The 27,811-nt window shown below is 48.7% G+C and overlaps 12 protein-coding genes across 12 annotated transcripts; 7 read left to right on the forward strand and 5 right to left on the reverse strand.

Annotated features, from left to right (window-relative positions):
* Positions 1 to 208: 208 nt before the first annotated feature.
* Positions 209 to 1,817, forward strand: TIM44 (protein translocase subunit; the record flags this gene model as incomplete). Its single annotated transcript, XM_064901434.1, has 2 exons — positions 209 to 1,095; positions 1,142 to 1,817. 2 exons carry the CDS (start codon positions 209 to 211, stop codon positions 1,815 to 1,817), a joined length of 1,563 nt encoding a protein of 520 aa, XP_064752510.1.
* A 640-nt stretch (positions 1,818 to 2,457) lies between these two features.
* On the forward strand, positions 2,458 to 2,771 carry LTR64_007111 (uncharacterized protein; the record flags this gene model as incomplete). Its single annotated transcript, XM_064901435.1, has 2 exons — positions 2,458 to 2,632; positions 2,695 to 2,771. 2 exons carry the CDS (start codon positions 2,458 to 2,460, stop codon positions 2,769 to 2,771), a joined length of 252 nt encoding a protein of 83 aa, XP_064752511.1.
* Positions 2,772 to 4,123: 1,352 nt separating this feature from the next.
* On the forward strand, positions 4,124 to 5,476 carry LTR64_007112 (uncharacterized protein; the record flags this gene model as incomplete). Its single annotated transcript, XM_064901436.1, has 2 exons — positions 4,124 to 4,126; positions 4,148 to 5,476. The coding sequence occupies 2 exons, from the start codon at positions 4,124 to 4,126 to the stop codon at positions 5,474 to 5,476; spliced, it is 1,332 nt and encodes a 443-aa protein (XP_064752512.1).
* A 1,010-nt stretch (positions 5,477 to 6,486) lies between these two features.
* LTR64_007113 (uncharacterized protein) lies at positions 6,487 to 10,473 on the forward strand (the record flags this gene model as incomplete). The annotated part of the gene is made up of 2 exons (XM_064901437.1): positions 6,487 to 9,104; positions 9,195 to 10,473. 2 exons carry the CDS (start codon positions 6,487 to 6,489, stop codon positions 10,471 to 10,473), a joined length of 3,897 nt encoding a protein of 1,298 aa, XP_064752513.1.
* Positions 10,474 to 10,907: 434 nt separating this feature from the next.
* Positions 10,908 to 12,402, reverse strand: LTR64_007114 (uncharacterized protein; the record flags this gene model as incomplete). Its single annotated transcript, XM_064901438.1, has 2 exons — positions 10,908 to 12,045; positions 12,116 to 12,402. The coding sequence occupies 2 exons, from the start codon at positions 12,400 to 12,402 to the stop codon at positions 10,908 to 10,910; spliced, it is 1,425 nt and encodes a 474-aa protein (XP_064752514.1).
* A 741-nt stretch (positions 12,403 to 13,143) lies between these two features.
* Positions 13,144 to 14,573, reverse strand: NOP15 (nucleolar protein; the record flags this gene model as incomplete). Its single annotated transcript, XM_064901439.1, has 2 exons — positions 13,144 to 14,462; positions 14,552 to 14,573. 2 exons carry the CDS (start codon positions 14,571 to 14,573, stop codon positions 13,144 to 13,146), a joined length of 1,341 nt encoding a protein of 446 aa, XP_064752515.1.
* Positions 14,574 to 14,875: 302 nt separating this feature from the next.
* On the reverse strand, positions 14,876 to 16,204 carry LTR64_007116 (uncharacterized protein; the record flags this gene model as incomplete). Its single annotated transcript, XM_064901440.1, has 1 exon — positions 14,876 to 16,204. The coding sequence occupies one exon, from the start codon at positions 16,202 to 16,204 to the stop codon at positions 14,876 to 14,878; it is 1,329 nt and encodes a 442-aa protein (XP_064752516.1).
* Positions 16,205 to 16,973: 769 nt separating this feature from the next.
* LTR64_007117 (uncharacterized protein) lies at positions 16,974 to 19,527 on the reverse strand (the record flags this gene model as incomplete). The annotated part of the gene is made up of 2 exons (XM_064901441.1): positions 16,974 to 17,729; positions 17,821 to 19,527. 2 exons carry the CDS (start codon positions 19,525 to 19,527, stop codon positions 16,974 to 16,976), a joined length of 2,463 nt encoding a protein of 820 aa, XP_064752517.1.
* A 485-nt stretch (positions 19,528 to 20,012) lies between these two features.
* On the forward strand, positions 20,013 to 20,904 carry SPC25 (kinetochore-associated Ndc80 complex subunit spc25; the record flags this gene model as incomplete). Its single annotated transcript, XM_064901442.1, has 2 exons — positions 20,013 to 20,262; positions 20,378 to 20,904. The coding sequence occupies 2 exons, from the start codon at positions 20,013 to 20,015 to the stop codon at positions 20,902 to 20,904; spliced, it is 777 nt and encodes a 258-aa protein (XP_064752518.1).
* Positions 20,905 to 21,100: 196 nt separating this feature from the next.
* PPN1 (Endopolyphosphatase) lies at positions 21,101 to 23,187 on the reverse strand (the record flags this gene model as incomplete). Its single annotated transcript, XM_064901443.1, has 2 exons — positions 21,101 to 23,136; positions 23,184 to 23,187. 2 exons carry the CDS (start codon positions 23,185 to 23,187, stop codon positions 21,101 to 21,103), a joined length of 2,040 nt encoding a protein of 679 aa, XP_064752519.1.
* Positions 23,188 to 24,373: 1,186 nt separating this feature from the next.
* On the forward strand, positions 24,374 to 25,318 carry LTR64_007120 (uncharacterized protein; the record flags this gene model as incomplete). Its single annotated transcript, XM_064901444.1, has 1 exon — positions 24,374 to 25,318. One exon carries the CDS (start codon positions 24,374 to 24,376, stop codon positions 25,316 to 25,318), a length of 945 nt encoding a protein of 314 aa, XP_064752520.1.
* A 770-nt stretch (positions 25,319 to 26,088) lies between these two features.
* Positions 26,089 to 27,451, forward strand: LTR64_007121 (uncharacterized protein; the record flags this gene model as incomplete). The annotated part of the gene is made up of 2 exons (XM_064901445.1): positions 26,089 to 26,189; positions 26,239 to 27,451. 2 exons carry the CDS (start codon positions 26,089 to 26,091, stop codon positions 27,449 to 27,451), a joined length of 1,314 nt encoding a protein of 437 aa, XP_064752521.1.
* Positions 27,452 to 27,811: the final 360 nt, after the last annotated feature.

Raw genomic sequence — 27,811 nt, forward strand, 5'->3', positions numbered from 1 at the left:
GCCCCAATCGTTCCTTTCGCGAATTTGCAAAGTCCGAGTGGCCTCCGCAGATGCTTCTCAGCCCTCGCGAAGCTGTTTAATCACGAAGACTTCACTTTCGCCATCCTGTTCGCACGGTCGTTTCCTTTCTATTCTTCTTAGTCGTGTTTCGAGACTTCCTAACACGTGCGCGAGGGTTCCGACGTACATTTTCGCTTCGGCACATAGTATGATTGCAACGAGGAGGATACAGCCGTCCGTAACTAGACAATATGTAAGGACGTTGCAAACCGTCGCTTCCTCTCAGTCGTCACAGTATGGACGAGCTGCGGCGTATAGACGATTAGGCGAATCTACACCACTGCTTTCCTGCTTGCAACAGCCGCAACAACTGCATCTTCCCACTACTCGGGCCACGACTTTCCCCCTACATCAATCGCGGTCCTTACATACTACCCAAAATTTATCACAACAAGCACAGCCAAGACAAGAACCTCCTTCAGAAGACGTAAAAGATCCTCCACGGCCCGATACCGACGCCTCGAGTAAAGAGGCCAAATCTGAGGGCTCGAAGACTGAGGATGAGGGATCGGCCGAAGGAAGCGGCAAAAAAAGAGATGAGAAGGATGCCCCTCCCCCTCCTCCTCACGGCGACAAAACTCCGTGGCAGGTTTTCAGGGAGACCTTCTCCAGTGGCTTAAAAGAATCGAAGGAATGGAACGAATCCACAAAATTATTACAAGGCGAAGTCCAGGAGTTTCGAGAGTCTGATCGCGTAAAGAAGGTCTCTGCGGCATATGACTCGACTGTAGGTCGTGCTGGTCGTGGTGCGCAAGCAGCCGCAAAAGCAGTCGGCACTGGTGCAGCTTGGACCTGGGAAACTCCTGTCGTACAGGGCGTCAGGAAAGGTGTCAATGCTACTGGTCGCGGCATTGAACAAGCCACGCGACCTGTGAGGGAGACTGAGGCTTTCAAAGCCGTATCAGAAGCCATTGACGATGGAAGCAGCTCCAGATACGGTGGCTGGATCGAGAAAGAAGAGCGCAGGCGAAGACGGGCTGCTCGTGAGGCTAAAGAGGGATTCAAACCGACCGAGAAGATGGAAGAAGACCTCAAGTACGTATACTTGAATTCACAACTTGACCCTTGCTAACATTTACAGTGCTGGTACGAACGTCGTTATCCACAAAGATGCTGCCTGGAAAGAGGCTTGGAACAATTTCAAGGAGAGCTCCAAGCTTGGTCAATCGATGCGTACCTGGCGGAGTACCTACGAAGAATCGGAAAATCCTTTGATTTCGACTGCACGCTCAATAACTGATCGTATCAGCGGTTTCTTCGCCGAAAACGAGACTGCTATGGTTGTAAAAAAGTTCCGTGAGATGGATCCAAACTTCCAGATGGAACCATTCCTTCGTGACATGAGAGAATACATACTGCCGGAGGTGCTCGATGCTTACGTTAAAAGTGATGTCGAAGTACTAAAAACGTGGCTCTCCGCCGCTCAGTTTCAGGTTTACACAGCATTGATGGACCAGTACACAAAGCACGGCTTGAAAAGTGACGGCAAGATCCTCGACATAAGAGGAGTAGATGTCTTGAACGCTAGATTGCTTGAGCCAGGTGAGATTCCCGTCTTCATCATTACATGCAGGACACAAGAAGTCCATTGTTATCGAAACAGGAAAACCGGTGAACTTGCCGCTGGTACCGAAGATCGAGTTCAGCAGGTCACTTATGCGATTGGTGTCACTCGCCTTGCGGACGATATCGCAAACCCTGAGACGAGGGGATGGAGATTGATCGAACTGCAAAAATCGGCCAGAGACTATATATGAAAAGGCTGCAAGAAAATAAATACTGATCTAAAGGTTCCGGCCAAAACGCAGTGCTGAACCCGGAACGGATCAAATGTGTTGTGCATTTTAGCGAGCATTTGACTGTGTTGAGGTGGATTTGGGATGATTGCCAATTCAACTCAGCCTTCGACCTATTTGTACATTATGAGGAGGTTTCGTGTTGTGTATGAACAGAAAAGGCTTTTTGAATTCACCGTGGTGGGAGAGCAGCCTTCATCAGCGAGGGATTGTGACTTCAAGGCTGCTAACATGACCAGCTATCTGGTCGTACATAAGACCACTATCTAATGCATTCATCTCTGCACAATCACATCTCTCCTGGTGCAACGCAACTCGCGCACGTGACAAAGCAGACCTTGACATCATAGCCCAGTTATCCATATGGCAGGCAGCTGAATTACGTCCCGCTGCACAGCCAAGGTATGACATGTGAGAAGAGGTCCAGGTGATACTAAACGACCACACCAACACGCTTTAAAGATTGATAAATTGCAAGAATTCCTCTTGTGCCAGTACACAATCCACAAAACTAATCGAAAGTCTGGCAATCTCTTTTCGATATTCTATACTTTTGACTACTTCTTTCAAACGCCTTTACTCTACCACCAACACTTTCAAAATGCCTCTCGTTGTACCAGGTATCAACTCCAACGGCGGTGGCGATCTGACTCAAGAATGGATGCAAAAGCTGGCAGGCAAGAAAATCAGCGAGAGTGGTAGCACAGACAACACCAACTTCGCAAAGAAGGATCTGCCACAGAATCATCGTGTCGTGGGAGAGGATAGTATGATGAGTTAGTATCCCCATCATATTCTTCCTCGCCTGTATGATCGAGCGTTACTGACCACTTTGTAGCTATGGACCACCAGCCTAATAGGTTGAATATCCATACTGACAAGGATGGCTTGGTCAAGAAGGTCACCCATGGCTAATTCTGGGGTGTTGTGGTCACATATTACTGTTGAAGTAACCTGAGAAATCTCCATATTCAACATTTCACTCGGTCTGAGCCTGCGCTAAATACCTTCTATACTTCCTTTCAGCTCTTCTGTTTAGATACATATTGATTCGTACGGACGCCAGCAGCCAATCCTGCCCAACTCATTGCAGCGAGAACAGTGCTTCTGGCGGCTCGCAACATCTTCTAGTCAACCAGTCTTTGGTTCCAGCAGCCTTGAATAGTTCGGTCATCGAAGAGCTACTATATCAGATAGCAATGGAAAGGAACACATGCTTGTATCGATAGTGGAAGGCGCATATAAGTGGCTCATGGACTAAGGTCCACCTGTGGTTGCTTTTGAGCTGCAAACTGAAAGAGCGATGCAGCATCCATTGTGTTGCTAACTTGTCAGTCGCTCAAGCCGCTCGAACGTCCCTGCCAAGTTTGAACACATTAGGCATCTTTGACGCAGTTTGGCTCAGACGCACCGAGCACCGGCAGATACTGTTGTTTCTTTCAACATTGTCGAGTGAGCTATAGAGTCGTGACGACATTGCTCGTATACTCATGTGTTGCGTCGAACAATCAGTACCCATATTGAGCTCTTTCCTGCCATCTTGATTACGCTGAAACACTGACGGAAAATACCAGGGTGACAATGCCTGTATCTACATCGAGCCAGCACAGAACGTCGGCAACTATAAGCTAGCTCAGCACATCCCAATTCCTCCGGCACGTTTCGGAACTCTTTCACAACCCCTTGCCTCATGAGTGTGTGCTTAGCTCGTTGGTCTTAAGCGTGTTTTATCAGTAGTCAACCAGCAGCTGTTACTCGATCGTTGACAATGACTAGTCGGTTGTGGACGAGGGCCACCTAATGGCAGCCGAAACCTATATGACCATACACGCGTCCAACACGAAAGCCGATTAAGGTGAGGTCGAGCACGATGGGTGATACCTCCCCAACGTATTCACCTCATCTTTCCTGGCCCGAAGAAGATAAAACTCCTACAACCGAGCGTGAGATACGCGGCTTCTACTCCTATGGTATCGCTGCTGAGGTATTTGCTGTGGTTGGAGTCGGAGCATTTTTACCTGTTACGCTGGAACAGCTTGCTCGCGAAAATGGCGTCCTCTTTTCGGATAAAAGCACGCCTTGTGTACTACCAAAAGCGTCGCAAGCATTTTCAGCCAGAGCTTCTGGTAGCACAAGAGACCCGGACCAGTGTTTGATTCATCTCTTCGGCACTAATACAACAACTGCCAGTTTTGCTATGTATACGTTCTCGCTGGCGGTGTTGTGTCAGGCACTCGTTCTGATATCCTTTAGCTCTTTTGCAGATTATGGTACGCATGCTGGAAACTCAGTCAGGAATTGGCTCTAATCTTTATCCAGGGGACAACCGTAAACGCCTCCTTCTCACGTTCGGCACCGTCGGTAGTCTAGCCAGCATGTCCTTCGTGTTTGTGATGCCAGGCATCTACCTCGCTGGTGCAGTATTGGCTATCATTGGCGTCGTCTGCCTCGGATCTTCCTTCGTCGTGCTCAACTCGTTTCTTCCCCTACTGGCAGCCAACCACCCTTCTGTCCTTAATACTCAGAAGGAACGACAATCAGACACTTTGCATGACAGCGACAATAATCTCGAACTCCAGATATCAACCAAAATCTCGGCGAAAGCCATTGGACTTGGCTATGCAGCGGCTTTGCTAATTCAAGTTCTTGCAATTGGCGTGCTCCTCTCCATGAAAAAGATTTTCGACGACTCGATCTCAGCCACTGTGCCTCTCCGACTCATACTGTTTCTCGCTGGTATCTGGTGGCTAGCTTTTATGGGTCCCACTGCACTGTGGCTGCGGAAGAGACCTGGTTCGCCATTAAAGGATCTAAAAATAGACGCAAGTCGTACCAAAATGGGAAGGATACTTGCACATGTTGCGTTCGCTTGGTCAAGCCTGTGGTGCACCATTACCGTTGCGGCTCGTCTCAAGCAAATGGTCATCTTCCTTGCAGCATGGTTTCTGCTCTCAGATGCGCAGGCCTCTGTTTCTGGCACGGCTGTTCTATTCGCGCGTACGGAGCTCAAGATCGGTACTGTTGGTATCGCACTGCTAAGCATTACTGTGATGATATTTGGAATGCTTGGATCAAGCCTGCTTCCTGTGCTGTCGAAGAGAATGCGATGGACGAACAGTCAGACAATTGTCTTTTGTCTAGTATTGATGGAATTTGTCCCACTTTATGGTCTATTAGGTTACCTCCCTTTCATTCAACGGTGGGGCTTCGGCGGCCTACAAGTTTGGTGGGAGATTTACGGTCTAGGCGTGATTTTCGGTACCGTCATGGGAGGGCTGAGTAGCTATTGCCGAAGTCTCTTTGGCAGTCTTGTGCCACCCGGGCGCGAGGCCGCCTTTTTTGCGTTGTTCGCAATCACTGACAAGGGCAGTAGTGCCGTTGGACCAGCTGTAGTTGGTAGAATTGTCGACGCTACTGGACACATCCGACCAGCATTCTGGCTTCTTGCAGTTGTGGTCGCCCTGCCAATTCCGTTGATATGGTATACAGATGTGAATGAAGGACAACTTGATGCTCGGCGTATGGCTGCGAGCTTGCGCGAAGATCAGCGGTTTGGTGTGCAGCTTCGAGCTGTGGAGCGAAGGGAGCAGGCCGAAGGGCTCCTTGAGAATGAAGGTTGACGTGCTGTTCACAATCGAGTACACTTATTCATGTCGATGGCTACCAGAATGGATGGGGAAGAAAGATTCAGCGCTGCAAATTTGCAGAGTAATCGATATCACAACCAACAAGAAGGATTGTCCGATGACAAGGCTCGACGTACTATCCACAACAGGCAGGAAATTCGAAACAACTCTATACGAAACCTCGGGAACAGTCTTGCAGAAGTCTTGAGATAGGGCAGCTCCAGTGCACATCGTTCTGCTATGGACGGTCGCTTCGCATGCGCCAAGAGCACGACTAGCAGTAGGCGCAGCTTGTGCCCTGCAGTGACCGGGTTTCTTGGCTGTGGCTTTTCATTGGGCAGCTGCACCTTTTCACTGAGCATCATACATGTGGACTTTTTGTGATGAGGCAGAACCTCAACCAGCACCCTCACCTGGTCTTCTACTTCGTCGAGCTTGTTTTCGAGTAACGCGAGTCAGGTATTACAGACAGAAGTGCAGATCAGACACGAGAAGAGTGTATGGACTTGTCATCAAGAACAGGCTGAGCAGTGGTTTCGTCTTCCCACAGGCCTCTATCGGCAATCTTCGTACAAGCACACTCTTTATATCGTTTCTAAAAAAAACCTCGAGCTCATTATCCACAACTGCTATCAACATATTGCGAGCTTGTCTGCGATCATTCTTGAACACAACTACGCAATCGCCCGATTGAGTCGATCGTGTTAATTACTTTAGAGTCAGCCAGAGCCTAGTGGTTACCAGGGTGAAATCACAGCCGCTCGTACTCGAGGTTATGCAGCGCCGGAAGGTTTGTGTCCCCTGCAAACATTCTGTTACAGAAGTAGGTGTCCTTCTCCCATAGAATGTCCTCAATACCAACCAAGCTTTGACAGTGTGATGGAGGACTTCCTTGTGGTGTGTGTCGAAGGGAGGGAAGAGCCACAACATGCAAATACGATTCAAGAAGTCGAGACGGAACTACGACAAAATTCTCGAACGGCCTAGATGGAGCTAGCCTTGATATGTCGGCAACAGCACAGCAGACCTTGTCCCCTCCATTGATTGCAGAGAACCATCCCGGAACGAAGGAGCGATGCGAAGATGATGTTATCGCTGACCTGGTATCTGGGATTTCGAAGCAGCGATACAGACAGCACGACGATCTCTGTGTGCAGGATTCCAACCAAGTCGTACAGGCATGGATGGCTGATGAGAAATTCAAAGACTTTGTCACTCCGTCCTTGAAGAAACCACTATCTTCCGGGAACTTCTTGCATCCCTGTAGTATCTGTCCACCAGGGAAAGTCTTTCGCACCAGTGCCGACCTCGATCGCCACCGAAAGACCTTCCACGGTATACTCAAGAAAGGCGACAGAGTCTTTCGATGCAAGGTGCAAGGATGTAAAGTACCACTGAAGATCTGGTCAATGTTTGACAACTTCAAACAGCATGTGATACGCATGCATGGTGAGGAATTTGCGGCATACATTGAAACGATGGAGGAAGCGTATGATATAGAAGTACATGGCCCTGTAGAACCTGCCAAGAACAGGAATTCTCGAACTACACCTCTTCAAGTCGATCTACAATTCACTCGAACTACAACCCACGGTCCAGCAAACCAGGGTAGAGACCTGCTGCTAGATAGCGTGGAGAAGGACGTCGCTGTACTTCACAGCACACCTGCTTGCGCTCCATCGAACGCGGGCCATACCGACTCAGGCTATGCTTCCTTGAACCCAATTCCAAAGCCGCAAGATAGCCATGTACACGAATTATCAGACAATACAGGAGGTTCTGGAATGGACGATTCACGTACTATTTACTCTGGTGCAAGTGTCGAATCAACACGCAGGGGCGATTTTGTCCACAGGTTCGCAAACCGTCTTGTTCAGGACAGTGTGCTCAAAGGTCTCAATCTATGTATTAACCCCACCTTGTGTAATGCTTTGCCGGACATGCTCGCAGACTTCGCTGTGAGACTTCTCCAAAACTGTAACGCTCAAGGTATCATAAACGCTGGATGGTTCATCCACAAATACAGGTCTGCCATCTCTAAGTCAATAGAGCACGAGATACAAAACCAGAATGACCAAAAGAGCGAGGATGATCTTTCTGTCAGAGACTCTGGTAATGGGATGTTACTGGAGGAATTGATGCAGGTGTGGTTCGAACGCAATGAGAAAGACCCACCAGACGAGCCGCAGTCATCGAATGTTACCGACGAAATCCTCATCGATGATGATACCGACGTGAACCACGATTACGAGGCATATGCACACCAGGCTGCCACACATCCCTCATACAGGTGGTTGCTCGGTAAGATACGTGGTGATGTTCTTCTCACGAATGACGGGCAGCAGGTGGAGAAAAGTATTTCCTCGCTCGTACTACATCATTTACCGAAAGCGAAGATGCTACACAGGAGTACAGCATTGCGTCTGAGCGAAACTATTATTGAGGTCGACTGGTCACCGTTGTCATACATGCAACAGCAAGTGTTGGGTTCCTCGGCTCTTTTCTGCTCCGTGGGAAGCTTTATCACACTTACTGGGACTGTAAGGGAGCTTCAAGCTCTAACTTGCGTTCAGTATGTTGAGCAGGTATGGCCTGAAGGTGGAGGCTTTCTGGTGAACGTTATAGACCACGCTCTTCAATCAGCTTCAGCGCCACCACTACCGTTGCACACACGTCCAGACGGCGCAACGATTGCCATACAGCAGATTTATCCGACACTAAAAGTCATGATCAAGGGTGCCCGTGGTGCGGTAGCTGAAATTGCAGAACAGTTGGCTTGGCTTGGGGCTGCCTTCCGCGTTCCACCTTCAACTGGGGACACTTGGTATTGTGTACCTTCTATCCAGTACCTCGGCCTTAGTAGTACATCGGACAGCTTATACGGTAACAGAAGCCAGTCCGTAATTTCACCCGTGAGTACGCCTGGCACACTACATGATCGCTCAAAGGTTGAGCTACTGGAGGCCCGCCATCATTATGATCAAGCATCAGATGAGCAAAAAAGCTGTTTTCTATTCAGTATTACTTTCGACTTCGAACGTATTGTGTCGGTACCAGTGAACAACGGCCTATGCTGGCGTCCATTGCTTCGTGGGCTTGCCATAGTCAAGGATTATCCAATTCTCAAGCGACCTGAGATGCAAAGCGGTTTGGAAGTGCCTCTCAAGATCATGGCCAATTTCGTGGGAACCGATTATGTGCAGGAATTTGCTGGAAATATTTACATAAAAGGTTTCTCAGCTATGCTCGTGCCTACACGACTTCTCGGTACTGATGCTCTCGTCTGGCATCTGTGTTGCGATGAATCTGGTGATCACATGTCTTATCTTGATCATGGTCAGCAGAATATCCTTCAAATCTCTAAGGACAATCTCAATAAGTACAGGCATATCGTCGGTTGGTGCTCTGATGCCGGGATATATACTGGCGCTCCCAGAAATCAATACGACATGCAGTCGGCTCGGTTACCTGGAGTGAGAAATGACGGGATGCTTACGGACTCGTCAATAATAAGTGGCAATTATATCCACGATCCCTTGACCTTTTCGATACCAAAGCAGCATGAATCCATCCATCTCAGACAGAAAGGCCTCTCGAAAACCCTCAAATGGCTCTCCAGTAGGTTCGTGATGTTGTGGGACACGAAAACTACTAGAGGCTGGCTAGTCAACGGGGTAAATGTACTTCTGCATCTCTTACGTACTTCTCTCAGACACGAGGAGCGTGAGTCAGTTGGCTCAGCGTTCCTATTCAATTGGACACACTTAAAAGAGGCTGAATCTCCCTATGTCAGTGATGCTGCCAAAGAATTTTTCGGGAATGAATCCAATCTGAAACAGAAGATATCAAAATCCTTCTTCAGTACCAGGAAATGCTCACATACAGAGCAACAAGATGAATATGAGTTAGTGGAAGATCGAGTGGTTGAGCTCTACTACGCATTGGAGAAAGCCTTGACATACCAGCAACAAGCCGCACGCATAAGCCGACAAGCTAGGCAGAGCAGATCGTTGAAGTATCTTGAAGGTTGGGACTTCGTGGAACTCGCCAACCAAGCATCAATCATTGATCCCTGCGTTGAGATCTTGCCACCTGCAGGTCAAAGCTGGGTTGGTCTTCTCCGATCTCTGGATGTCGTAACGCTTTTTGCTGAAGGGTTCGGTGAACTCATCAAGCCGAGCTCATCGCCATGCTGCGAGGGCTGGAGATCGTTGCCAAGCAACTCATATCTTGTTGCCGTAAGCGTTGCGGATGTCTGTCGGATAATCGAAACGAAAGGAAATCCCAACCTTTGTCCGCCACTCTTGAGTCGGAACCCAGCTACGGTATGGTTCAGCGCCAACCCATCAGCCGACCATTGCGGCTGTCGAGATCACGAAAAGCGGACATGTGGTGCTGCATACATACAGACAGCATGGCCACAGAGACACCGTGGGGTTCTACCTCAATCTCAGCACGCCTTTGACCTTCCTAGGAATGCCCAAGGTGCCGTTGTATTCGGCCACAATGCAACCTTGCAATACTATTTGAGTGACGCGGGGCCGGTTCTGGGCACGCCCTCATGTATCGTGCCCGCCAAAGACTTGGATCCATCCTTCCACGACAGCGGTATAGGATCCAGCCTTGAGGAACGCGATACAGCCAACGAGTCTTCCGAATGGTCTCTTTCCAAAAATTCTTCTCGGACAATCTCACACCACGCTGGCAACTTTTATCCTTCTTCTTCAATTCGAGGTTCTGCTTGCGTCCAGATGGGCAATAACTATTATTACGGCTATGATCCAGCTTACTGCGTGGTGCCTGGTAGAACGATGTTTACGCCGCAGGATGTGCCGAAGCTAGCGCCTTCTTTGCCCTCAGTGCCTGCAGTGAACAAGAGACACCTTCCAGACGAGATTATGAATGACCAGTGTGCTCTGGAAGGAAGTGATGTGTTTTCTCAAGAAGCAGAAGATGAAAGAGCAGCGCAGAAAAGACAGCGGCTCACATAAGACTTTGAGACTGTTGTGCCATTGAAGATTTCACATCTCTGGTCTTGCCCGTTTCAAGGGAAATATCGGACCTCAAACCACGAATTCATCAACGACTGCAACATAGAGCAGAGTCCCCACAGTCCCACAGGCATGCTACTTGGTGACGGGAAAAACATGGACCTCGTCATACCAGCCTAATCGACTAATAGGTGGTTGCTCCTTAATGAACGGTGAGTTCTGGCACTGGTTCAAGCCGGTAAACCCTGATATCTCGCCTATCGACGAGCGAGGAAGGTGTGACGAGGTTCAAGTTTTTTCCGTCATCCCCTCGACAAGGTATGTACATATGGAGTTGAGCAAATACGAAGGATGAATGGTTGCTAAAGGCGCTACTACACTTCAGTCGAGATTTGGATCCACGAATCTCTGTTGCAAGCGGGTACTTTTGTCTTCTAGACCTTCGCTTTCAGCTTCCATCCCACCTTCCACACTCTCACAACCAGGAATATAGCACCACTTGCTACAGCTGTAGCACCAGCATAGGCCCACGTTCCCGACCAATTCAAGTCAGACGATTCATCGCCGAGCAGAGCACCCCCGCCTGGGCCTCCGGCCAAAACACCAAAACCCAGGACTCCAAAACCCATCCCAATCCTGCTACCGATCTTTGTTTTGTCCTTCGTTAGCGCCACAAACAACACCGGCGGCAAGGCGATGAAAACTCCCGAGAAAAAGCCGAGGAGGATGGCGAGAACGACGATGGCGCCTACGCTGTTGACGGCTATCATGCAGAAGGCAAGGATACCGACGATTAGTGCACCTGGCATAATTAGGTTGAGTGGACCAGTCTTGTCAGAGAGGGCATTAGGCAGTACTCGGCCAAACGTGCTGGCGGCATTGAGGATAGGCACGATATAGAAACTCATTGCGGCATCCGTGATGCCCGTTGCTTGGCCGTAATAGCTGATGTAGAAGAATAGGACGTATAAGCCGATGAAACCGACCATAGCACCAAGGACACATACTATGTATGGTCCATCGGTGAACGCGCTCCAATCGATCAATGCTCGTGCTTTTGGTGGCTTGAAGCGCATCTTCATGACGACGTTAGGAATTATGAGAGTGATCAGCGCGATAAAGCCGATGACACGTGTCGACCACCCGAATCCAACCTGGTCGATGAGCTTGTAGAACACGATTGGATAGATGACACCACCCATACTGGATCCAGCCGCCGCCAGACCAACTGCGAGGCCGAGCTTCGTGCTCCAGTACGCAGGTAAAATGGCAACGCAAGGGACGAACAAGCAGCCAGCACCAATACCGACACAAAATCCTTGTGAGAGAAGGACTTGCCAGAAGGTATTGCTGATACTGAGCATCATGTGGCCGAAGACAACTCCGAAAGAGCCAACAGCGAGGAGAACACGAAAGTACCCTCGATCATAGATTGGTCCTGAGAGAAAGCCGACGAATAATACCATGTATGCTTGGATGGCGCCAATCCATGATATGTTGGAAGAGGTTTCTCTGAAGAGAACACCGCTTTCGTAATATGTTTGGTATATTCCGAATGTGTTGAGTATACCCCTGTTCTTGATTAACTTCGTCTTCAGTAGAGGTAGGACTGTCCAACACTCTTTGTAGATTGAGAACTTACCATGTGTTGAAGAACAGCATAAAGCCGCCAAGGACATGCAACCATGCTGTCAATCCTCCATTAGGTGGCGGTGGAGGACCAGCAGGTTTCTGTGTCTGTTGGTCTTTTTTGGGCGTATCTAACGTTTTCTCTTTGTCACTAGCATCGATGTCATTGCCGGTCACTGGATCACCAGTTTTCTCTTCATCTGAAAGAGTCATATCTTCATGTCTGTCACGACGACCATTCAATGTTGTTTGGTCACTGCTCAAAGACGGTATACGATCTTCGTGCTGAAAAGTAGCCATTCCACTGATATTCAGCAAACTCCGCCTAGTATGCAGCAAACACCAGTAATGCTGGCGACCGAAAGTGACATCGGTTCGTTCTTATGCGATGAAAGCAGTTCAGCCGTTGAGAGAAAATTGTCATGTTCGAAGTCAGCGACTTCTCGCTTTCAGCTTCGCCCGCTCGGGGGTTTCGTGGGCGCGTCTTCGTACAAGCTGAAGACTTCATCGTGACCGCCAAAAATGCTTGTCACTGATCTGGAGAGCGAGACTCGTGGAGGATGTGGTGGGCCAATCGTAACGTGTACACGCTACCAACTATACCTTTCTAGGACTGAATCAGATCAAAGCGTGAGCTGCAACGGGCACCGAAGCACTTCGTAAAAGCTTGTTCGTAATAGGCTTGAATTGTGCTGGACTTTAGAGTTGTTGCGTAAGCATTTTTCTTTTTATCTCTGAAGCAATTGTTCTTTGTGAACGAGGTTTGCTTTTTGAGAGGCATCCCAATCTATCGAAGAGACGTTTTGTGAAACGCTTGCACGAGCATGCGTCTTTTTGGTAGGGTTTTACATAGTGCTGCCAGTGAATTGCTGATTCGCTGCTTCTTCAAGTAGGCAGGCGCGACACAGACACGAGCATATATATGCTGCAATTGGCAGCATCACAAGGCATAGCAATGCAATAATCGTGCAAAAGTTCGCTTCGTTATCTTGCTATTATCAACCCTCCATTGATCAACGCACACGATTTACCTATGACAGCTCAAGCTTTCTTCGGTTTCTTCAAGATACCCTTCAACTGCTTGTCCTTTTTCGCAGGTAGCGGCTTCTCCTTCGTACTTTTACTCTTTGACGGTACCTTGACTGATGCCTCCTTCTCAGCTGCAACTGGCGCTTTGGTCTGTTTTGGCTTTTTCGATTTTTTGGCATCATCCTCGACCTTGGTAGCAAGTTCGTCCTTGGGTACTGTCGGTGGTGGTACGATCGCACCTTCCACCTTGTCTTCGATAACCGGCTGTTTCTGCTCGTCCTCGACTTGTACTCTCTCCTCGGGCTTCCTAAGCTCGGGCAGCTCAAATTCATATCCTATTTGCTTCAGTTTCTCCACCTTTGCCACTCTTTTAGCTTGCTCCTTCTTCATCTTCTTGGCAATCTGCTCATCTGTCTTCGGCTGTTCAGCTTTTTGTCTCGCAAGCTTGTGATGTGGTATCTTCCGGAACTTCTTGTTTGCGCCTTTCCATACATCAGGATGTAGGGAGCCTTCAGGAGCATATTTGCACTTCAGGATGTGGCCAAACATGAGATAGTTGTCCATTGTTTCAGCAACAATTTTGGCAACTTCGTCGCTCGTGAATTCAACGAAAGCAAAGTGCTTGCTGGCACCGGTCTTTTTGCTCCGCGATAGCCGTAATCGTGAAATGTCCCCAAATTGAGAGAAGTATTCGCGCATTTGAGATTCGTAAAATCCATGCGGTATCCTGCCGATATACACGACGCCTGGACCGTCGCTTGGGGTCTCCTTCGCCTTACGCAACTTCTTGCTGGTCTTCTTGAATTGCGGTATAGGTTGGACTTTGGTCGCATCGAAGCTCTTATCTTCTGCTAAGTCCTCACTTTCGGAATCGAACCCAGTCAAGAGTGCCGGAGCGGCGTCGATATCCACCTGTTCATCCTCCTCATCATCCTTGCCAAACTCATCCTCCATCTCTTGATCTTGTGTGCGCTCAGCTTCGGCCATCATCGACTTGCGCTTAGGCTGCTTCGAAGTGGTGATCGTAATATCTTCGTCATCTGAATGCTCAACCACACCGTTTACCCCATCAGCCGTGAGTGACGCTGGCTCAACAACGCCATTTCCTATAGGCCTCTTGTTTTTCTTAGGCAAGGTAGTCTCTGGTTCGTCGTCGAGGAAATCAGCGGCTCTCTTCCTTGCCTTCTTCTTCACGGCAGGCACAGTATCGACGTTCGAAGTTGTGGCAGTGATCACTTCCGAGGCTTTCGCATTGTCAACTTTTTGGCTTTCGGACTTGGTGCTCTTCTTTGCCTTTTTCACAGCCTGAGTGCTTGTCGTCGAATCCACTACTGTCAAAGTCAGCTAGAATCGCGGAGACATAATATCACCACATCAGAGCACTAGCATGGCTTCACGAACACCATGTAACTTTGCTTACCTTTGCGCTTCTTTTCCGCCATTTCGCCAGCTTGTGTATGTTATTGTTGAACTCGTGAAGCTCAAGCGTCTCAAGGACTGAACTTTTTTCTCCGCTCTGCGAAATCTTCGGCACTCACATTGCACAGCGAACCCCAAGAATATTATATGCCTGAGGCATTCGCACTTCTCAGTCTTTCCAAGCATGTTTGCGCCGAGTTGCTTTTCAAAAGTCGTCGAGATCAAACCTATATCAGCATCTGACCGTCGATGTTCATGTTTCAGGGTCTACGTTTTCATCTAAGCACTCGAGACTGACGCCGCACTCGGATTGTACCTCTGCATATTAGCCTTGGCTGATGCCAGTGCAAATGCCACCTGCCTCGAATTCAACACCTCCCTGAAGCCTCGACATCATCTTCCTACAAACCCATCTTATAGTCCTGGTGTGAAGACTACCACCTGTGTCTCCACACTCCTCATCGTGACCTTCTCTTTGCTCTACATCTCTTCCGCTCCAACCATCGACCACGTTCCTGCCGCTGGCAAGCGCTTGGAAGACGACTAACTGGTCCTGCAGGTACTCGTCAACGCAATGATCTCCCTCGATCTCTTTCTTTAGATCCTTGACTATAGTTTGACAAGCACCCTGCAAGATCCTCACTTCCTCAGTAGCATTCTTTGGCCTCTTCCCTGTTCCCAGGAAGTCGCGCCCTAACACCCTGTTGGTGCTGGTGTGTGCAACTAGCAGAATATACAAACGACGCGAGTCTCCCGAATCCTCCCCAGGTACGAAGACTATCATCAGGTCTCGACCGAAATGCTCGGCTATCGTGTTCTCGAGCTCGGCCTTCAGCGTATGCCGCGCGTTAGCCGAGCCAGCAACGATGCTCACCGATATGTGATCGATATATCCCCACTCGGTGATCTCAAATGGGGGCAACTTGAACCCGCCAGGAGGCGGCTGGGGAACACGAACTTTGACTTCACCAATTGCAGGTGCATTGCCTGCCCAGCCACGTTTGACTACTTCGACATCGATCTTTGGTAAACCAATGTTGTGTAGTGTTGGCAGCAAGACCTGCTGGACATATTCACCTGACATTGATTTAGACACGTTTGTACCGCCTCGAAGAACGAGTTCGGTGTATGCTTCTTGTGCCAGTGTATCTGTCTCACTCTGTACCTGCTGTCTACCGAATATGAGGTAAGGCAATAGTGCCTGTAGAATCAGCCATACGCTGCCTGGACTGTGTAGCTCAATCACATTCCCATCGAAATTCGATGAACCTGAATTGTCCCCCTGTCTAATTGTCGTCTCCTGCCTGTTACTTCTTGCCGATACACTCCCTTTTCCAGGCACGAAAACACATTCTCGACTCCCAACTTCTGCGCCTTCAACATAGGCGTCGCACTGATATGCCAGCCATTTTAGTGCAGCCAAATGACTCTCCTTCAAACCTCCCTCAAACTTTGCTTTGTTGTGATTTACGTCGTTTCGTTTGCTTTGATGAGAGCTTCGATGACCATGCGGCGCCCTATTGGCACGGATGTTGTGTATTGACACTGGTATACCTGTGATAGCCGAGAGCGTAAGGGCCACGCGTACGAGTTGTCCACCACCTTCGAGGGTCGAACCATCGAGGACCACAGGCTTGATCGAAGGCATGTTCATGGTGTGTGTGACCGAGATTTAAGTCGATATTGCGTCGTGATCGTTCTGAATCTGACCGGAGGATCACCCGTTTCTACTGTATTTGGCTAGATGTGAAATCCCTGCAGGTCTGTGTCCCGGCATTCTTCTACCCAAGGTAGTAAAGCAGGTGAGTGATGTCGAGGGGATGCATAACTAAAGCTTCGGTCGGAATGAGTGTAGCTTTGGATTCACTTGAGTGATGTTTCAAGAGTTCGACAGGAAAGGTTGCGCCATGACTCACTCATTTCTGCCTGGAGTCGGTGGCCATTTCCCAGTTCTTTCATGAGGGTTACGGACTCAGCTTCATGTTAGTTTCGTCGTCAGCGACCGATTGAGTTCTTGTCCATCGTCGCCAGCTCCATATGAGTGATATCGTGTCTGACACCGAAAATTGGCAGGTGATAAGGATCACCGTATTGTAACGTGAACTTATTACTGTATCGTACGCCACTTGGATGGGTATGAATGCCGGGTACGGCTGCCCAAGAAACCCCAGGGCGGAGGCACCTAGAACAGGAAGTAATCTACATAATGTAATGACAAAAGCCGTGGTCGCATGTCTGCTAGAGGGATGTCTAACCAGACACTGTAACCAGCGCTAAGCATAAATACAATATTTAATGACAGGGTTTGCTAAAGCGTGTATTCTCGCGGAATTCTAGCACCAAGCACGCCTGCAGCCAAATGCCACAGGAAGTCTGCCATGGGAAGTCGAGACAAGAATTCTTCCGGGAGACTTCCCTACTTGTTAATCTGCAGCACCAGGAGGTGCGTCGTCAACTTCTGGCGCATCATCCTCGCCAATAGGCTCATCGCTCGCCTCACCGTTCGTCAGCTGCAACAGAAGCGCCTCGATTCTCACCATGCTTTCCTCCAGCGAATGCAGCCGTGCATTGGCCTCGGTCATACTTGTATTGTTCTCGTTGAAGTCCATTAATGAGTCTTTCCTTGCATTTCTTTTCACTTTCGAATAGCCTTTTGGTGCTTCATCCTCATCATCTCCGTCATCAGAATCAGTATTGAACTCTTTCTTCAGAGACGAAGAGATTGTGCTCATTAAGCTTCGTTTCAGATTCTCAGATCTCTTCTTCTGGTCAAACTGCTTGACAAATCCTTCTCTTAGGGATCTACCAATACCTTCTTCATGTTCTGCATCTTGCGCAGTCTGTGCAGGCACTTCGTCAAAGACAGCCTCTAGATCACCGTGCGCACTGAAGCGTGAAAGGCTGTAGTACTTGATGTTCCTAGACAACCAGCCAAGCTTTGTATGTGGTCCATCAGGGCTGTTCCAATCTATATCCCGTGCTCTCATTCGTTTATACTTGCTCGATACCCACAAGACGCGTCTCTCATAGAGGCTGATGAGGATCAGCAGAGGCGCATTGAATATCTTCACACAAAAGACGTTGACCTTGTGGAACCATCTGGGGGTTAGAACAAATTTGAGGGGAAGGATGAAGAGTAGTGCGAAGAGGTTCAGAGGTGGCATATAGGAGAAGAGTGCCTGTAATAATCAGTGAGAACGTGCCATAGTAGAAGAGAGCAACCTTGCAATCCATGTAACCTGGTTTTCTTTAGGAATGTGAGAAACTTACATCAGCCTTGACTCCTTCGAAAGTCAACACAGCCCGTCTATACTGCATCTCCTGCACAGCGTTCGCCGATATTTTGCTGAATGTATTTGACAGCATGGACACCAAGATTGTAACGAACAAAGTGTTACCCAAAAAGGCGAACAGAATCATGATCATAGGCCCCAAGAACCAGTGAAAGCTGGGGCTTTTCTGTATTCCAGTACCATCCAGACCGAACCAAATCCAGATCATCCATTTTCCGATCGTCACTGGTTCATGGAGGCCGTTATGGATCCATTTCAAGGACAGCAAGAACCCAACAAAGCACCAGGAGGCCATGAAGACCAAGGTGACAAAATTTGCGAGCATGTCTCTTAGGCACAAGAATACCAAATTGTCTGATAACAGATTGAATGCAAGTCGTGGTATAAGGATTGGTGCAGCACAGCTCAGAGCATCTAAAGCCAACCGTGCCCAGTCTTGAGCCTGCTCCAAGTCGTCGTGACCTAGTGCGTACATGCGAACCCAGAAATAGAACACAAAGATCGCACAGAACATAACGTCAAGAAATGACCACAGATTTTGTGTATAGACTGACCAGCCATGTTCAAGCATAGAAGCAACTTGGTCTAGTACCCAGCCCCAAGTATATACGTCGAAGACCATCTCCAACGGCCTATAAGTCGTCGTCTGACGGGATTCTCGGCTTTCCATAACGAGAAGGTAGAGGACAAGAAGAATGAAATACTGGCTTATTTCAATCACACTCCTCGTCCTCGGAACCGCCAAGCGATACTGGTTGAGTAAAGGACCACGCCGAGGGTCATACAAGGATACAGGCCTTTTCTTCCAGTAATCCGGCAGAATGTCCAAAAAGCTGTTAGGAGTATAGACTATCTTGCCTCGGTAAATAGCATCGACCACTTTCTGGCAAGCGCTACTGGCGAGGAAGGATTTGCTTTCACTGATAATCGCGACCTCCAAGGCAGTCATGCCCTTTTCCATCTTGCCACCCTTCTTTCGCATGTAGTGCATAACGTGATAATTGTTCTTAACAACATCGTCAGGAGCATTTTGAAATGGTTCGAATGCAGCAACCAGAATGTTCGCAAGTTTCAGGAGGCCTTTTGGTCCAGGATTACGCTCATTGTACCGTCGCAAGACCTTCTCTGCCACAATCTCACAGAGAAGTGCTCGTGTCAGGTTGACAGTCTGATGGTGTGCCGCAAAGGACTGTTCGCGAAAGAATTGGAAGCGGTTGACAAGTAGACAATAGACAATACTGAGATCTTGACTCTCATAAAATTGGTCGACGAGTGGGCGTACAACACTAATATTCATTCGGGGTGCCTTCAGCTGTTCAAGCGAGTAGGGGTCATCGATACTGTTAATAATCTCATGGCGTACTCCGTGAATGTTCTTGTACACTGGCCATTCGTCGTGGTTGAACAGATCGGTTCCAACTGGCCTTCGTCCATCTGCTGTCCAGCTACAATTTGGTGGGTAGAGACCGTCAGAATCTGCATGTTCATCTTCTTCGTGTATCTGTTCAAGAAGAGTATCAATCTCGGCATTCGTTCTGCCTGTCGATGTCAGGTTATGGCCAATAGTTCCAAAGGTACCGTAGCTTGTTGCCGCTGGTGAGCCACGGTGCTGGCGCATATGTGAAGAAAAGCGTCGAGGAGGCTTGGGGCGGACATTGCCCTCAGCAGCTGTTGATTGTGGCATCACGGCATAGAAAGCGTGCGCCTAGGTCATGAAGGGCATGTTGAAGCAGCCCCAGCAAGATAATTGATGTGTAGCATAACTGGTGAAGGTCATTCTGATATTGATGCTACAAGGAGCTGCAAAAAGGTCCAGCTACCCACCAATCGGAAAGACGGCACTGTTACTATCACCCAACGTGGTAGCGACGAAACTGCCGCAACTTTCGAACAACAGGGTGGACAGCATAATTGGTATCTTATGATAAAGAGATAAGATGGACAGCCATGCAGAAGAGCTGGTGGAGTTGGTCCTAGCCAATTCTACGAACCTGCAGTGTACCAAGTTCGTGGCTTACCACGCAGCACAAGCTATACCTAGTTCGGAAAACTGTTTACCTCAGGCCATTTGCATCGTTGTCCACCAAGCAGACATAAAGAATATACCTGTCGTCGTGTGTGAATCATTCAACCTCTCTACCATACTTGCAGAACAACATGTCTACAACGATGTCTCAACCGATGTTCAGCACTTCGCAGTCCGACTTTCGCACGTCTCAAGCACAATCGCAACAAAACGCCTCCTTCTCGTATTCAGAATCACATCTAACACAATTACCCGCGCCGAACTTCAACTTTGACGATCTACGGCGGCGCATGAATGAGTTCACTACAAAATTCGACGCGTATATTGAGCGCGGACGTCGACAAGTCCTCTCAGAACGCAATTCATTTCGAGCGCGTCTGTCAGAACTGAATGGTAAGCACAATCACATTCAATGGTCTTTCACCCATATAGTTTGAGACTAAACGTTCCGCAACAGAAGAACAAAAGTCCGCCTCACAACAGATACACTCTCTCCACTCCTCTCTAGCATCACACAACCACATCCTCGGACGAGAAGCCCACGAAAAATCCGAGATTCAATCACAAATCACCTCGCTCCAATCTCACGCCGATTCCCAACGCACTCACCGCGACCAGATCAAATCCGCTATAGCGAGCACGCAGCGCGCCATCGACACGAAAGTAGCGGCACAAAAGGCCTACGCTGAAAAGTTAGCCACCCAGTCTGCACTAAACGGTCCCGAGCTGCAGTTTTGGGAGACATATCTAGGAACCACGATCAATGGTGGTGGAGAGGATGGACTGATAAGAGTCACGTATACTTTTGCGCCGGCTAGGGGCCAGCAGGAAGAGCAACAGGCTATGTTCGAGTTGCAGGTGCCGGATTGTGGGAGTGGAGGATATGAGGTCGTGTATACGAAACCGAGGTTGGAGAGTGAGGCGATCAAGAAGGTGGTGACCAGATTGAATGAGTGCAGGGATATTGCGATGCTGCTGAAGAGGATGAGAATGCTCTTTCAGGAGACTATGGGAGAGAGGATGATATTGCGCTGAGCATGTTTTATCATGATTTTGTAGGAGAAAGGACACCCATCTGTTGAGACCTACGGCACGAATGTGAACGATGAATTAAATGATGACTCTATACATATACCATTCCACGAACTTTGAAGGTGTTCACGCTGCCACCAAAATACAGGCAGGCAAGAAATATATGTGATTCTGAGGTGATTAGCTCATGCACGTTGTTCTATCCAAATTCTTCCTCTAGCTCCTCATCTGATTTCGTCCCGACAAACGCTCGTTTGACAAATGTATGCCACAATTTGTTTTTCTTGATATTCTTGTTCTTACGCTTCTTGCCTTTCTTGTGCTTCTTCTTTATTGACGACTCTGCATCTTCGTCACTGTCTCCGTCACATTCGTCTCCAATCTCAAACAAATCAACGTGTTCTGCTGTTGTGTCTTGTGGCTCGTATTCTGTTCGGCCAATCTTTTCAGCAATGCCTAACCATGAACGCATCGTAAGGTCTTTCATTCTGTATACCTTATCGTTCTTCGTATCATACTCTAGCTCGTAGGCGAACTCTTGTTTCAGGGTTTCGCGAAGAACTTCGTCCTTCGAACGATGCTGCACGTGCAATTCGTCTATACTGCTTAATTTCGCGACGACGGCATCGTTGATCTTCGTGATGTTCGAGTAGTACTGCTTCATGGAGAGAAAAGACAGGGATTGTGGTGAATAGCCTGGTCCTGGTGGCGCATTCTTGGAAGGTGGCATCGGCACAACGAAATTCGGCTTCGGCTTCTTGTGTTTCTTCCTTTTCCTTCTCTCCGCCCTGTAAGTATATTCGAGGCTGAGATCGTTTTCGGAGTCCTCAGTATGTATCCAGGGGCCTGGTGAACTATGTTCAAGCTCGAACTCCTGAAGGTCGACGGTCTCTATATAACCTGGTGATGCGGGTGTAGAAGCTGGGTGCTCGTGTTCTAGACCAGTGATGTTGTATTCGACAATACGAAGTGTAGGGTAGAAGTTTGGCACGACACTGGGCGCGACCATGCTCAGGCTGAAACGCTCGCCATATTTCCCACCTATTCTCCTAATGAACTTCTCAATCGCATGCTGGTTCTTGCTGTCTTTGAACGCTGGCTCGTACAAATCAGTCGAGTCGTATGAGAACCCTTTTGGTGGTGTTGGCAAATCCGTCCACAAATCTCTCAGATCAGACAGATAGTCCGTCTTGGCTGTCGTATGAAGAGGCTGTTTGAGATTTCCTAGCTCATCGTGGAGCCCTTCATCGTCTATGCCAGGTATTTTGAACTTGTACTGTAGCTCCTTGACGTCCTGTAGCATAATGTGGTCGATGTTCATGTGGCCAAACAAATTCCCAATAATCACATCCCGATACTGTCGCAGCCATAGATTATATTTTTGGTAACAAGTTTCATCCCAGCTGCGTTTAGTTTGTGTACGTGCTGGTGGTACGTGACCCATGAGTATAGCTTTCATTTTTCGCTCTCGAAGAAACTGCAACTGAATGCGAAGCCACTCAAAATGCTCATATCCTGGCTCGTGCGGGTTGTCGCAACCATCGACTGCGGCGTTCGAATCGAAAAAGTACAAAGTATTCAAGCTGAAGACTGCCAATCTTTTCGGAATGACTTCAGTAAAGAACCAACCACCTCTTGCGAAAGAATGCCGTTGTTCCTGCGGCACAAACTTCTCCCATATTGTCAAGTACTTTCTGGTCCACCGGTTTGGACCCGGCTCGAAAATGTTGTGAGGCAGTATATCGTTGTTGCCAAAGGTCGGCACGATGGGTGTAATAAAATCGTTGGTAGGATCGGGATCGTGTCTGTTATCTGGCTTGCCGAAAACTTCGTCGAACTTACTGACCATGAACTCATTCAACTGCTCAACCTGTTTGTTGGTTCGTGGATAGAGCTCGTCATTATCGTGTCTCGCGGAGTCCCCAGTCCAGATCACAAAATCGATCTCATCTCTGATATTGTGCTTGATCCAGTCGAATGTTGCATTGATCAATGAGATTGGGGCATCACATTCTGTTGACTCGGCTCCGAAGTAACCGGCCCTGCCTTCTCCTCTATGGCAAGGGTGTTCACCGCCTGGGTCGCTCCCCTGCTGGTAGAATGGGTCGGGGTGGATGTCGGTGATGTGAAGGAACTTTCCCTGCAACTTTCTGTGCTGCGCCGGTTCCAGGCCAGCATGAGGTACGTTAAGAACATCTTGGACAGTAGGTATCGGTGGCAGTGCTGTTGTGAAGCCTGTAAGAAGCAAAAGACTGCATATGTAGCGAAACATCGCTATTAACACATGCTAGATGCAAAGCTGGTTACATGTCAGCTCTCAGCAGAAGGACCAGCAGAACGTTCGCAGTTGACAAGGAAAACGCAACGAGAGCGTGCGCAGCTGCACAATCCAATATTCTTTGTTGCCTGGAACGCGTTTCTTTTGCGTCACGCTCCGCACCTTGTCCCGAGAACCAGGGTCCTCTTAGGGTTCAAGTTGCTAGCAGATTTAGCGATTGGCCAGCAGTTTGTAGGCGTGCTTGGTGGAGGTCTCTGGGTCCAGGTTCGCCTCGTTTTGTTCACTGATCTGGAGAGTCACAAGAGCAGACTCTCAGCATCGAACTTGCTACCGAGTCCTCTGTGAGTGTTTGAACTCTGTCAAGCTCACACCCACGAGCATGGCAGCTGATTGTTCTCGTTAACATCTCAATTCTCTGTATGTAATGAGCCATCCTCGAGTGGTGATGCCTGACTTCGGCATCCAGTCACAGCATCAAATTCTAACACGTGCTACCAGTCGGTCGCTACTCTTTACCATTACAAGTACGCCAACGAGTTGGTGTCGTGTGACGGAAGCAGTCACGACGACGCATAGTGTCTTTCCCCAGTGCAAGAGCTGTCGATACGAATAGGTGATGGATGTCCCAGCGCTTTCGTCTCCAGCATCACCAAGCCAGACATGGGGTTACAAGGGCATCAGTACGCATGATAACAGGTCCTTCTACTGTGATCGGCCTTGATCCATGGCTAATTATTAGACAGTGCTTCAATGCTCTATTGCCTGAAGCTGAATTGGTGGTAGCATTTTACTAGATGATGTCATCCTTTCGCATCTCATCGAAGTCTCGTGCTTGTCCTCCGATCAAGCTTCTCGAAGCTTGATACTACTGAAATACCGCTGTTTCCTCCTTGCGACGCCGTATCTGAGACTCCATGCACGTCATGATGTGGAAATATTTACAGCTGTACACGAACCAAAGTGTTGATCATCCTTCATACCGGGACTCATCCTCAAACCTCAACTGCTTTGCTTTCCTGATTGGACGAGCCTGTAATCCATCTCGACCCTCAACTGCGTTGTCCTCGAATTTTTTCTGTTCTTGCGTAATTCGATTTAGCTTGCCTGTTTGTTATATTAACTATGTATTCGCGCACAGCTCAACTAGTTTCTAGACGATTGAACTCGACCACACGACATATACAGACCAGAAACATGTCATTCACATATCCAGGAACTCTACACAAACTCAACACCGGCGCCGATATCCCGGCGCTGGGGTTTGGCACATGGCAAGACAAGGATGCACAGGAGGATGCTGTCAACGAGGCCGTTAAAGCTGGCTATCGACACATCGATACTGCGCGAGTCTATGGCACCGAGCCAGGCGTCGCAGCTGGCATCCGAAAGGCTGGTGTACCACGAAACGAGCTCTTCATTGTGACAAAACTGTGGAACAACGCACACCACCCGGACGATGTTGAAAAGCAACTCGATGCTTCACTGAAAGACCTCAACACCGATTATGTCGATCTCTACCTTATGCACTGGCCTTCGCCGTTCGCACGATCGGATTCATTGTTTCCGAAAGAGGGCGATAAGACCAAGACAGGCGATACCGATTATATCGATACTTGGCACGCAATGGAGAAACTTCAAGAGAAGGGCAAGGCAAAGGCGATAGGTGTCAGTAACTTCAGCAAAGGAGAAATGGAACGTTTGATCAGCAAAGCCAACATCAAGCCAGCCGTCCACCAGATGGAAATGCACCCATACCTTGTTCAGAAGTCGTTCGGAGACTGGCACAAGCAGCAGGGTATTCACGTAACCCATTACTCGCCATTTGGTAACCAGAATGAGATCTACTCCAAAGGACAGCAGATGGGCAAGCTCATCGACGATCCAGTACTCACCGAGATCGGAAAGAAACACGGCAAGAACGGTGCTCAGGTTGCTTTAGCCTGGGGTATCAGCAAAGGCCACTCCGTAATTCCCAAGAGCAAAACTCCTGCGAGAATAAAGGCCAATTTCGAGGGAGATTTCAAGCTTGATGCTGAGGATGTGGCTAAGATCGATGGTCTTGACAAGAAGATCAGATTCAATGATCCATCGGGTAATTTTGGATGGAATTTCTACTCGGATCTGGAAGGCAAGCCATAAGCGTGGTCAAATAGGGGTGCTGGGATGTAAACTATAAACTCCTGTATAACATGTAATATACGGTTACAAAGTGAACAATTCCTACCATCCGCTACGTCGTTAGGCAAGCATTTTGGTTTATAATTCCAGCATCCAATGTGGTTATGAGGCCGCTGCAGGCACTGTACAGACGTTGACGTCTTGCTGGAGAATCTCCTCCGGCCACACTGGGGTAATGACGAGATCGTCTCGAGAGATTGTGGCGCTAGTGTACGCAGCTTGCCGCTTGCTGAACTCAATGACGGTGCACAAAATTACGCTCTGCTTCGAAAATTGGCCTGAGGATCATTTTGTGAATGCAGACCGCGCAAAGGCAACCACTTTGCAGCATAGACGAAGCAAAAGATGGGCGATCTGCTCCTTGAGTAGAGTTGTGTAGCCAAAGCTTGGCCGAGGATTTGTGTCGCGTGCTCAAATTACATCAGACGCCACGGCCAAACAATGATTGGCAGTCTATGCCACATTGCCTATCCCTGAAAGCTTAGCACTTCGATTTGCCATCCTGAATGTCACTGCGTAACCTGCTGGGCCACTGCGCCATCTGGCAAATTCTGACGGGACAGCCAAAACAGAGTTTCATGGCACAACACCAATGGCTCGGCCACCTTCTGATGTGGACTTCCTTCTGTATTACTGCGACTATGTCTGCTTAATGATCTGTAATACTGCAGCATCCAACTCTGCCCCTCAAACACATCTTTTGTCGTTGGTCGTGTGCTCAGTACCACAACATGGCTGAAGGGTCAAACTCTGCGAAAGCACTCGCCAAAGGTGCGATGCACATATCGAAGCGTATAGTTCTGTCCTATCTCATCGACTGGATCTTGATCTTGTGAGTCCATCTCCCAACGTGTGTACATTGACTTGGCTAATCTTCACAGTGTTATTGCTGGAATTGGAGGTGCCTTCAACAGACTGCAACATTCTAACCACCGACCTTTTTCTCTCCAAGACCCGAGCATCTCATATCCTCTTCGTCCCGATACAGTAACGGTCTCAGTTCTACTCGTCGTCGCACTCCTCGCGCCACTAATCATTACTGGCATTGTATCCCTCATCTTCGTACCTGGTCCGACTGCTGCAAAGGGAACGCCAAAGTCTTTGATCTGGAGGCGCAAATTGTGGGAGTTGAACACAGCATGGATGGGTCTCGGACTATCGCTCGCAACGACCTTCGTGGCTACTGAAGGGCTAAAAGACCTAGGAGGCAAGCCACGACCATACGCAATCGCCAGATGCAACCCTGATCTCAGTGCCGTCGCTCAATATAGAGTTGGTGGGTTAGGCACCAGTTTCGATAATACTGGTGCGACACCAATCCTGGTCAGCTCCGGCATATGTCAAGAGCGCGATCCACTCGTACTCAGAGAAATCTTCGCCTCATGGCCTTCTGGTCACTCCAGTTTCAGCTTTGCAGGTCTGCTGTACTTGACCTTATTCCTCTGTGCCAAGTTTGCGACCGGCCTTCCATACCAAACTGTTGACAGAAACACTTCCAACGAGAACACCTTTGAGTACGACCAAAACCTTCGTCGTCCAACGAGCTTATCTGCAGCGTCAAATTCGAGCAATTCGTCCATTACGCGCAATGGCAACACGACTATGCCACCACCACCCAGAAACAGCGGTGCCGCACCACCAGTATACCTCTTGTTGCTGACTATTTTCCTCCCTATCGGTACAGCAATCTTCATCTGTGTAAGTCGATGGCTTGACTTTCACCATCACGGAATTGATATTCTTTCTGGTGCATTCATCGGTGCATTCAGTGCCACATTATCGTTCCGTTACTACCATATGTCCATCCGACGTGGTTCGGGCTGGAGCTGGGGTGCGAGAAGTCGAGGACGAGCATTCTGGGTCGGAGTAGGACGAGATGGCTATGTAGGAGAAGAGGGCTGGACCACTGGAAAGAACGATATGGCGCGACGAAAAGACATCGAAACTGGGCAGCACGGTATGGTTCACAAGCACGAGGATGTACTTGGAGCTGGAGTTGCGGATACAAGAACAGATCAAAACATGAATGTTGACGAGAGATATGCCCCAGGACCTTCAGCCTCTGGCCATGCAAGTCGGGGTGCCGTTGTCTAGTAGGCAAAGCTGTAACAAAAGTACAGGAAGGATATACGATAGCATAAATAGCGCTTCTTATTTATAGGTAATTTGACGAATCAACGATTGAAAATCAAGCACGAGCTTCACTGGGCTCAAAACTGGTCAGCTCGAAGAGTATGACCCTGCAAACAATTGCCGTACTCACACCTCGGCAGACACTACCAAGCAGCAACGACTTTCTTGTCATCGGGTCCTACTCGTCAATGGTGTTTACAGTCCTACGCAGTTACTCTCATATATACATGGCTTGGTGTCGTGCTATTGGACAAGATATGAGCTCAACGGATCAACATCTTCAAGCTACTGAACACATCTCCTGGGATTGATCGATGTATA

Source organism: Lithohypha guttulata (assembly GCF_036872675.1).
Source record: "Lithohypha guttulata strain CCFEE 5908 chromosome Unknown scaffold_5, whole genome shotgun sequence".
Classification (NCBI taxonomy): Eukaryota; Fungi; Ascomycota; class Eurotiomycetes; order Chaetothyriales; family Trichomeriaceae; genus Lithohypha; species Lithohypha guttulata.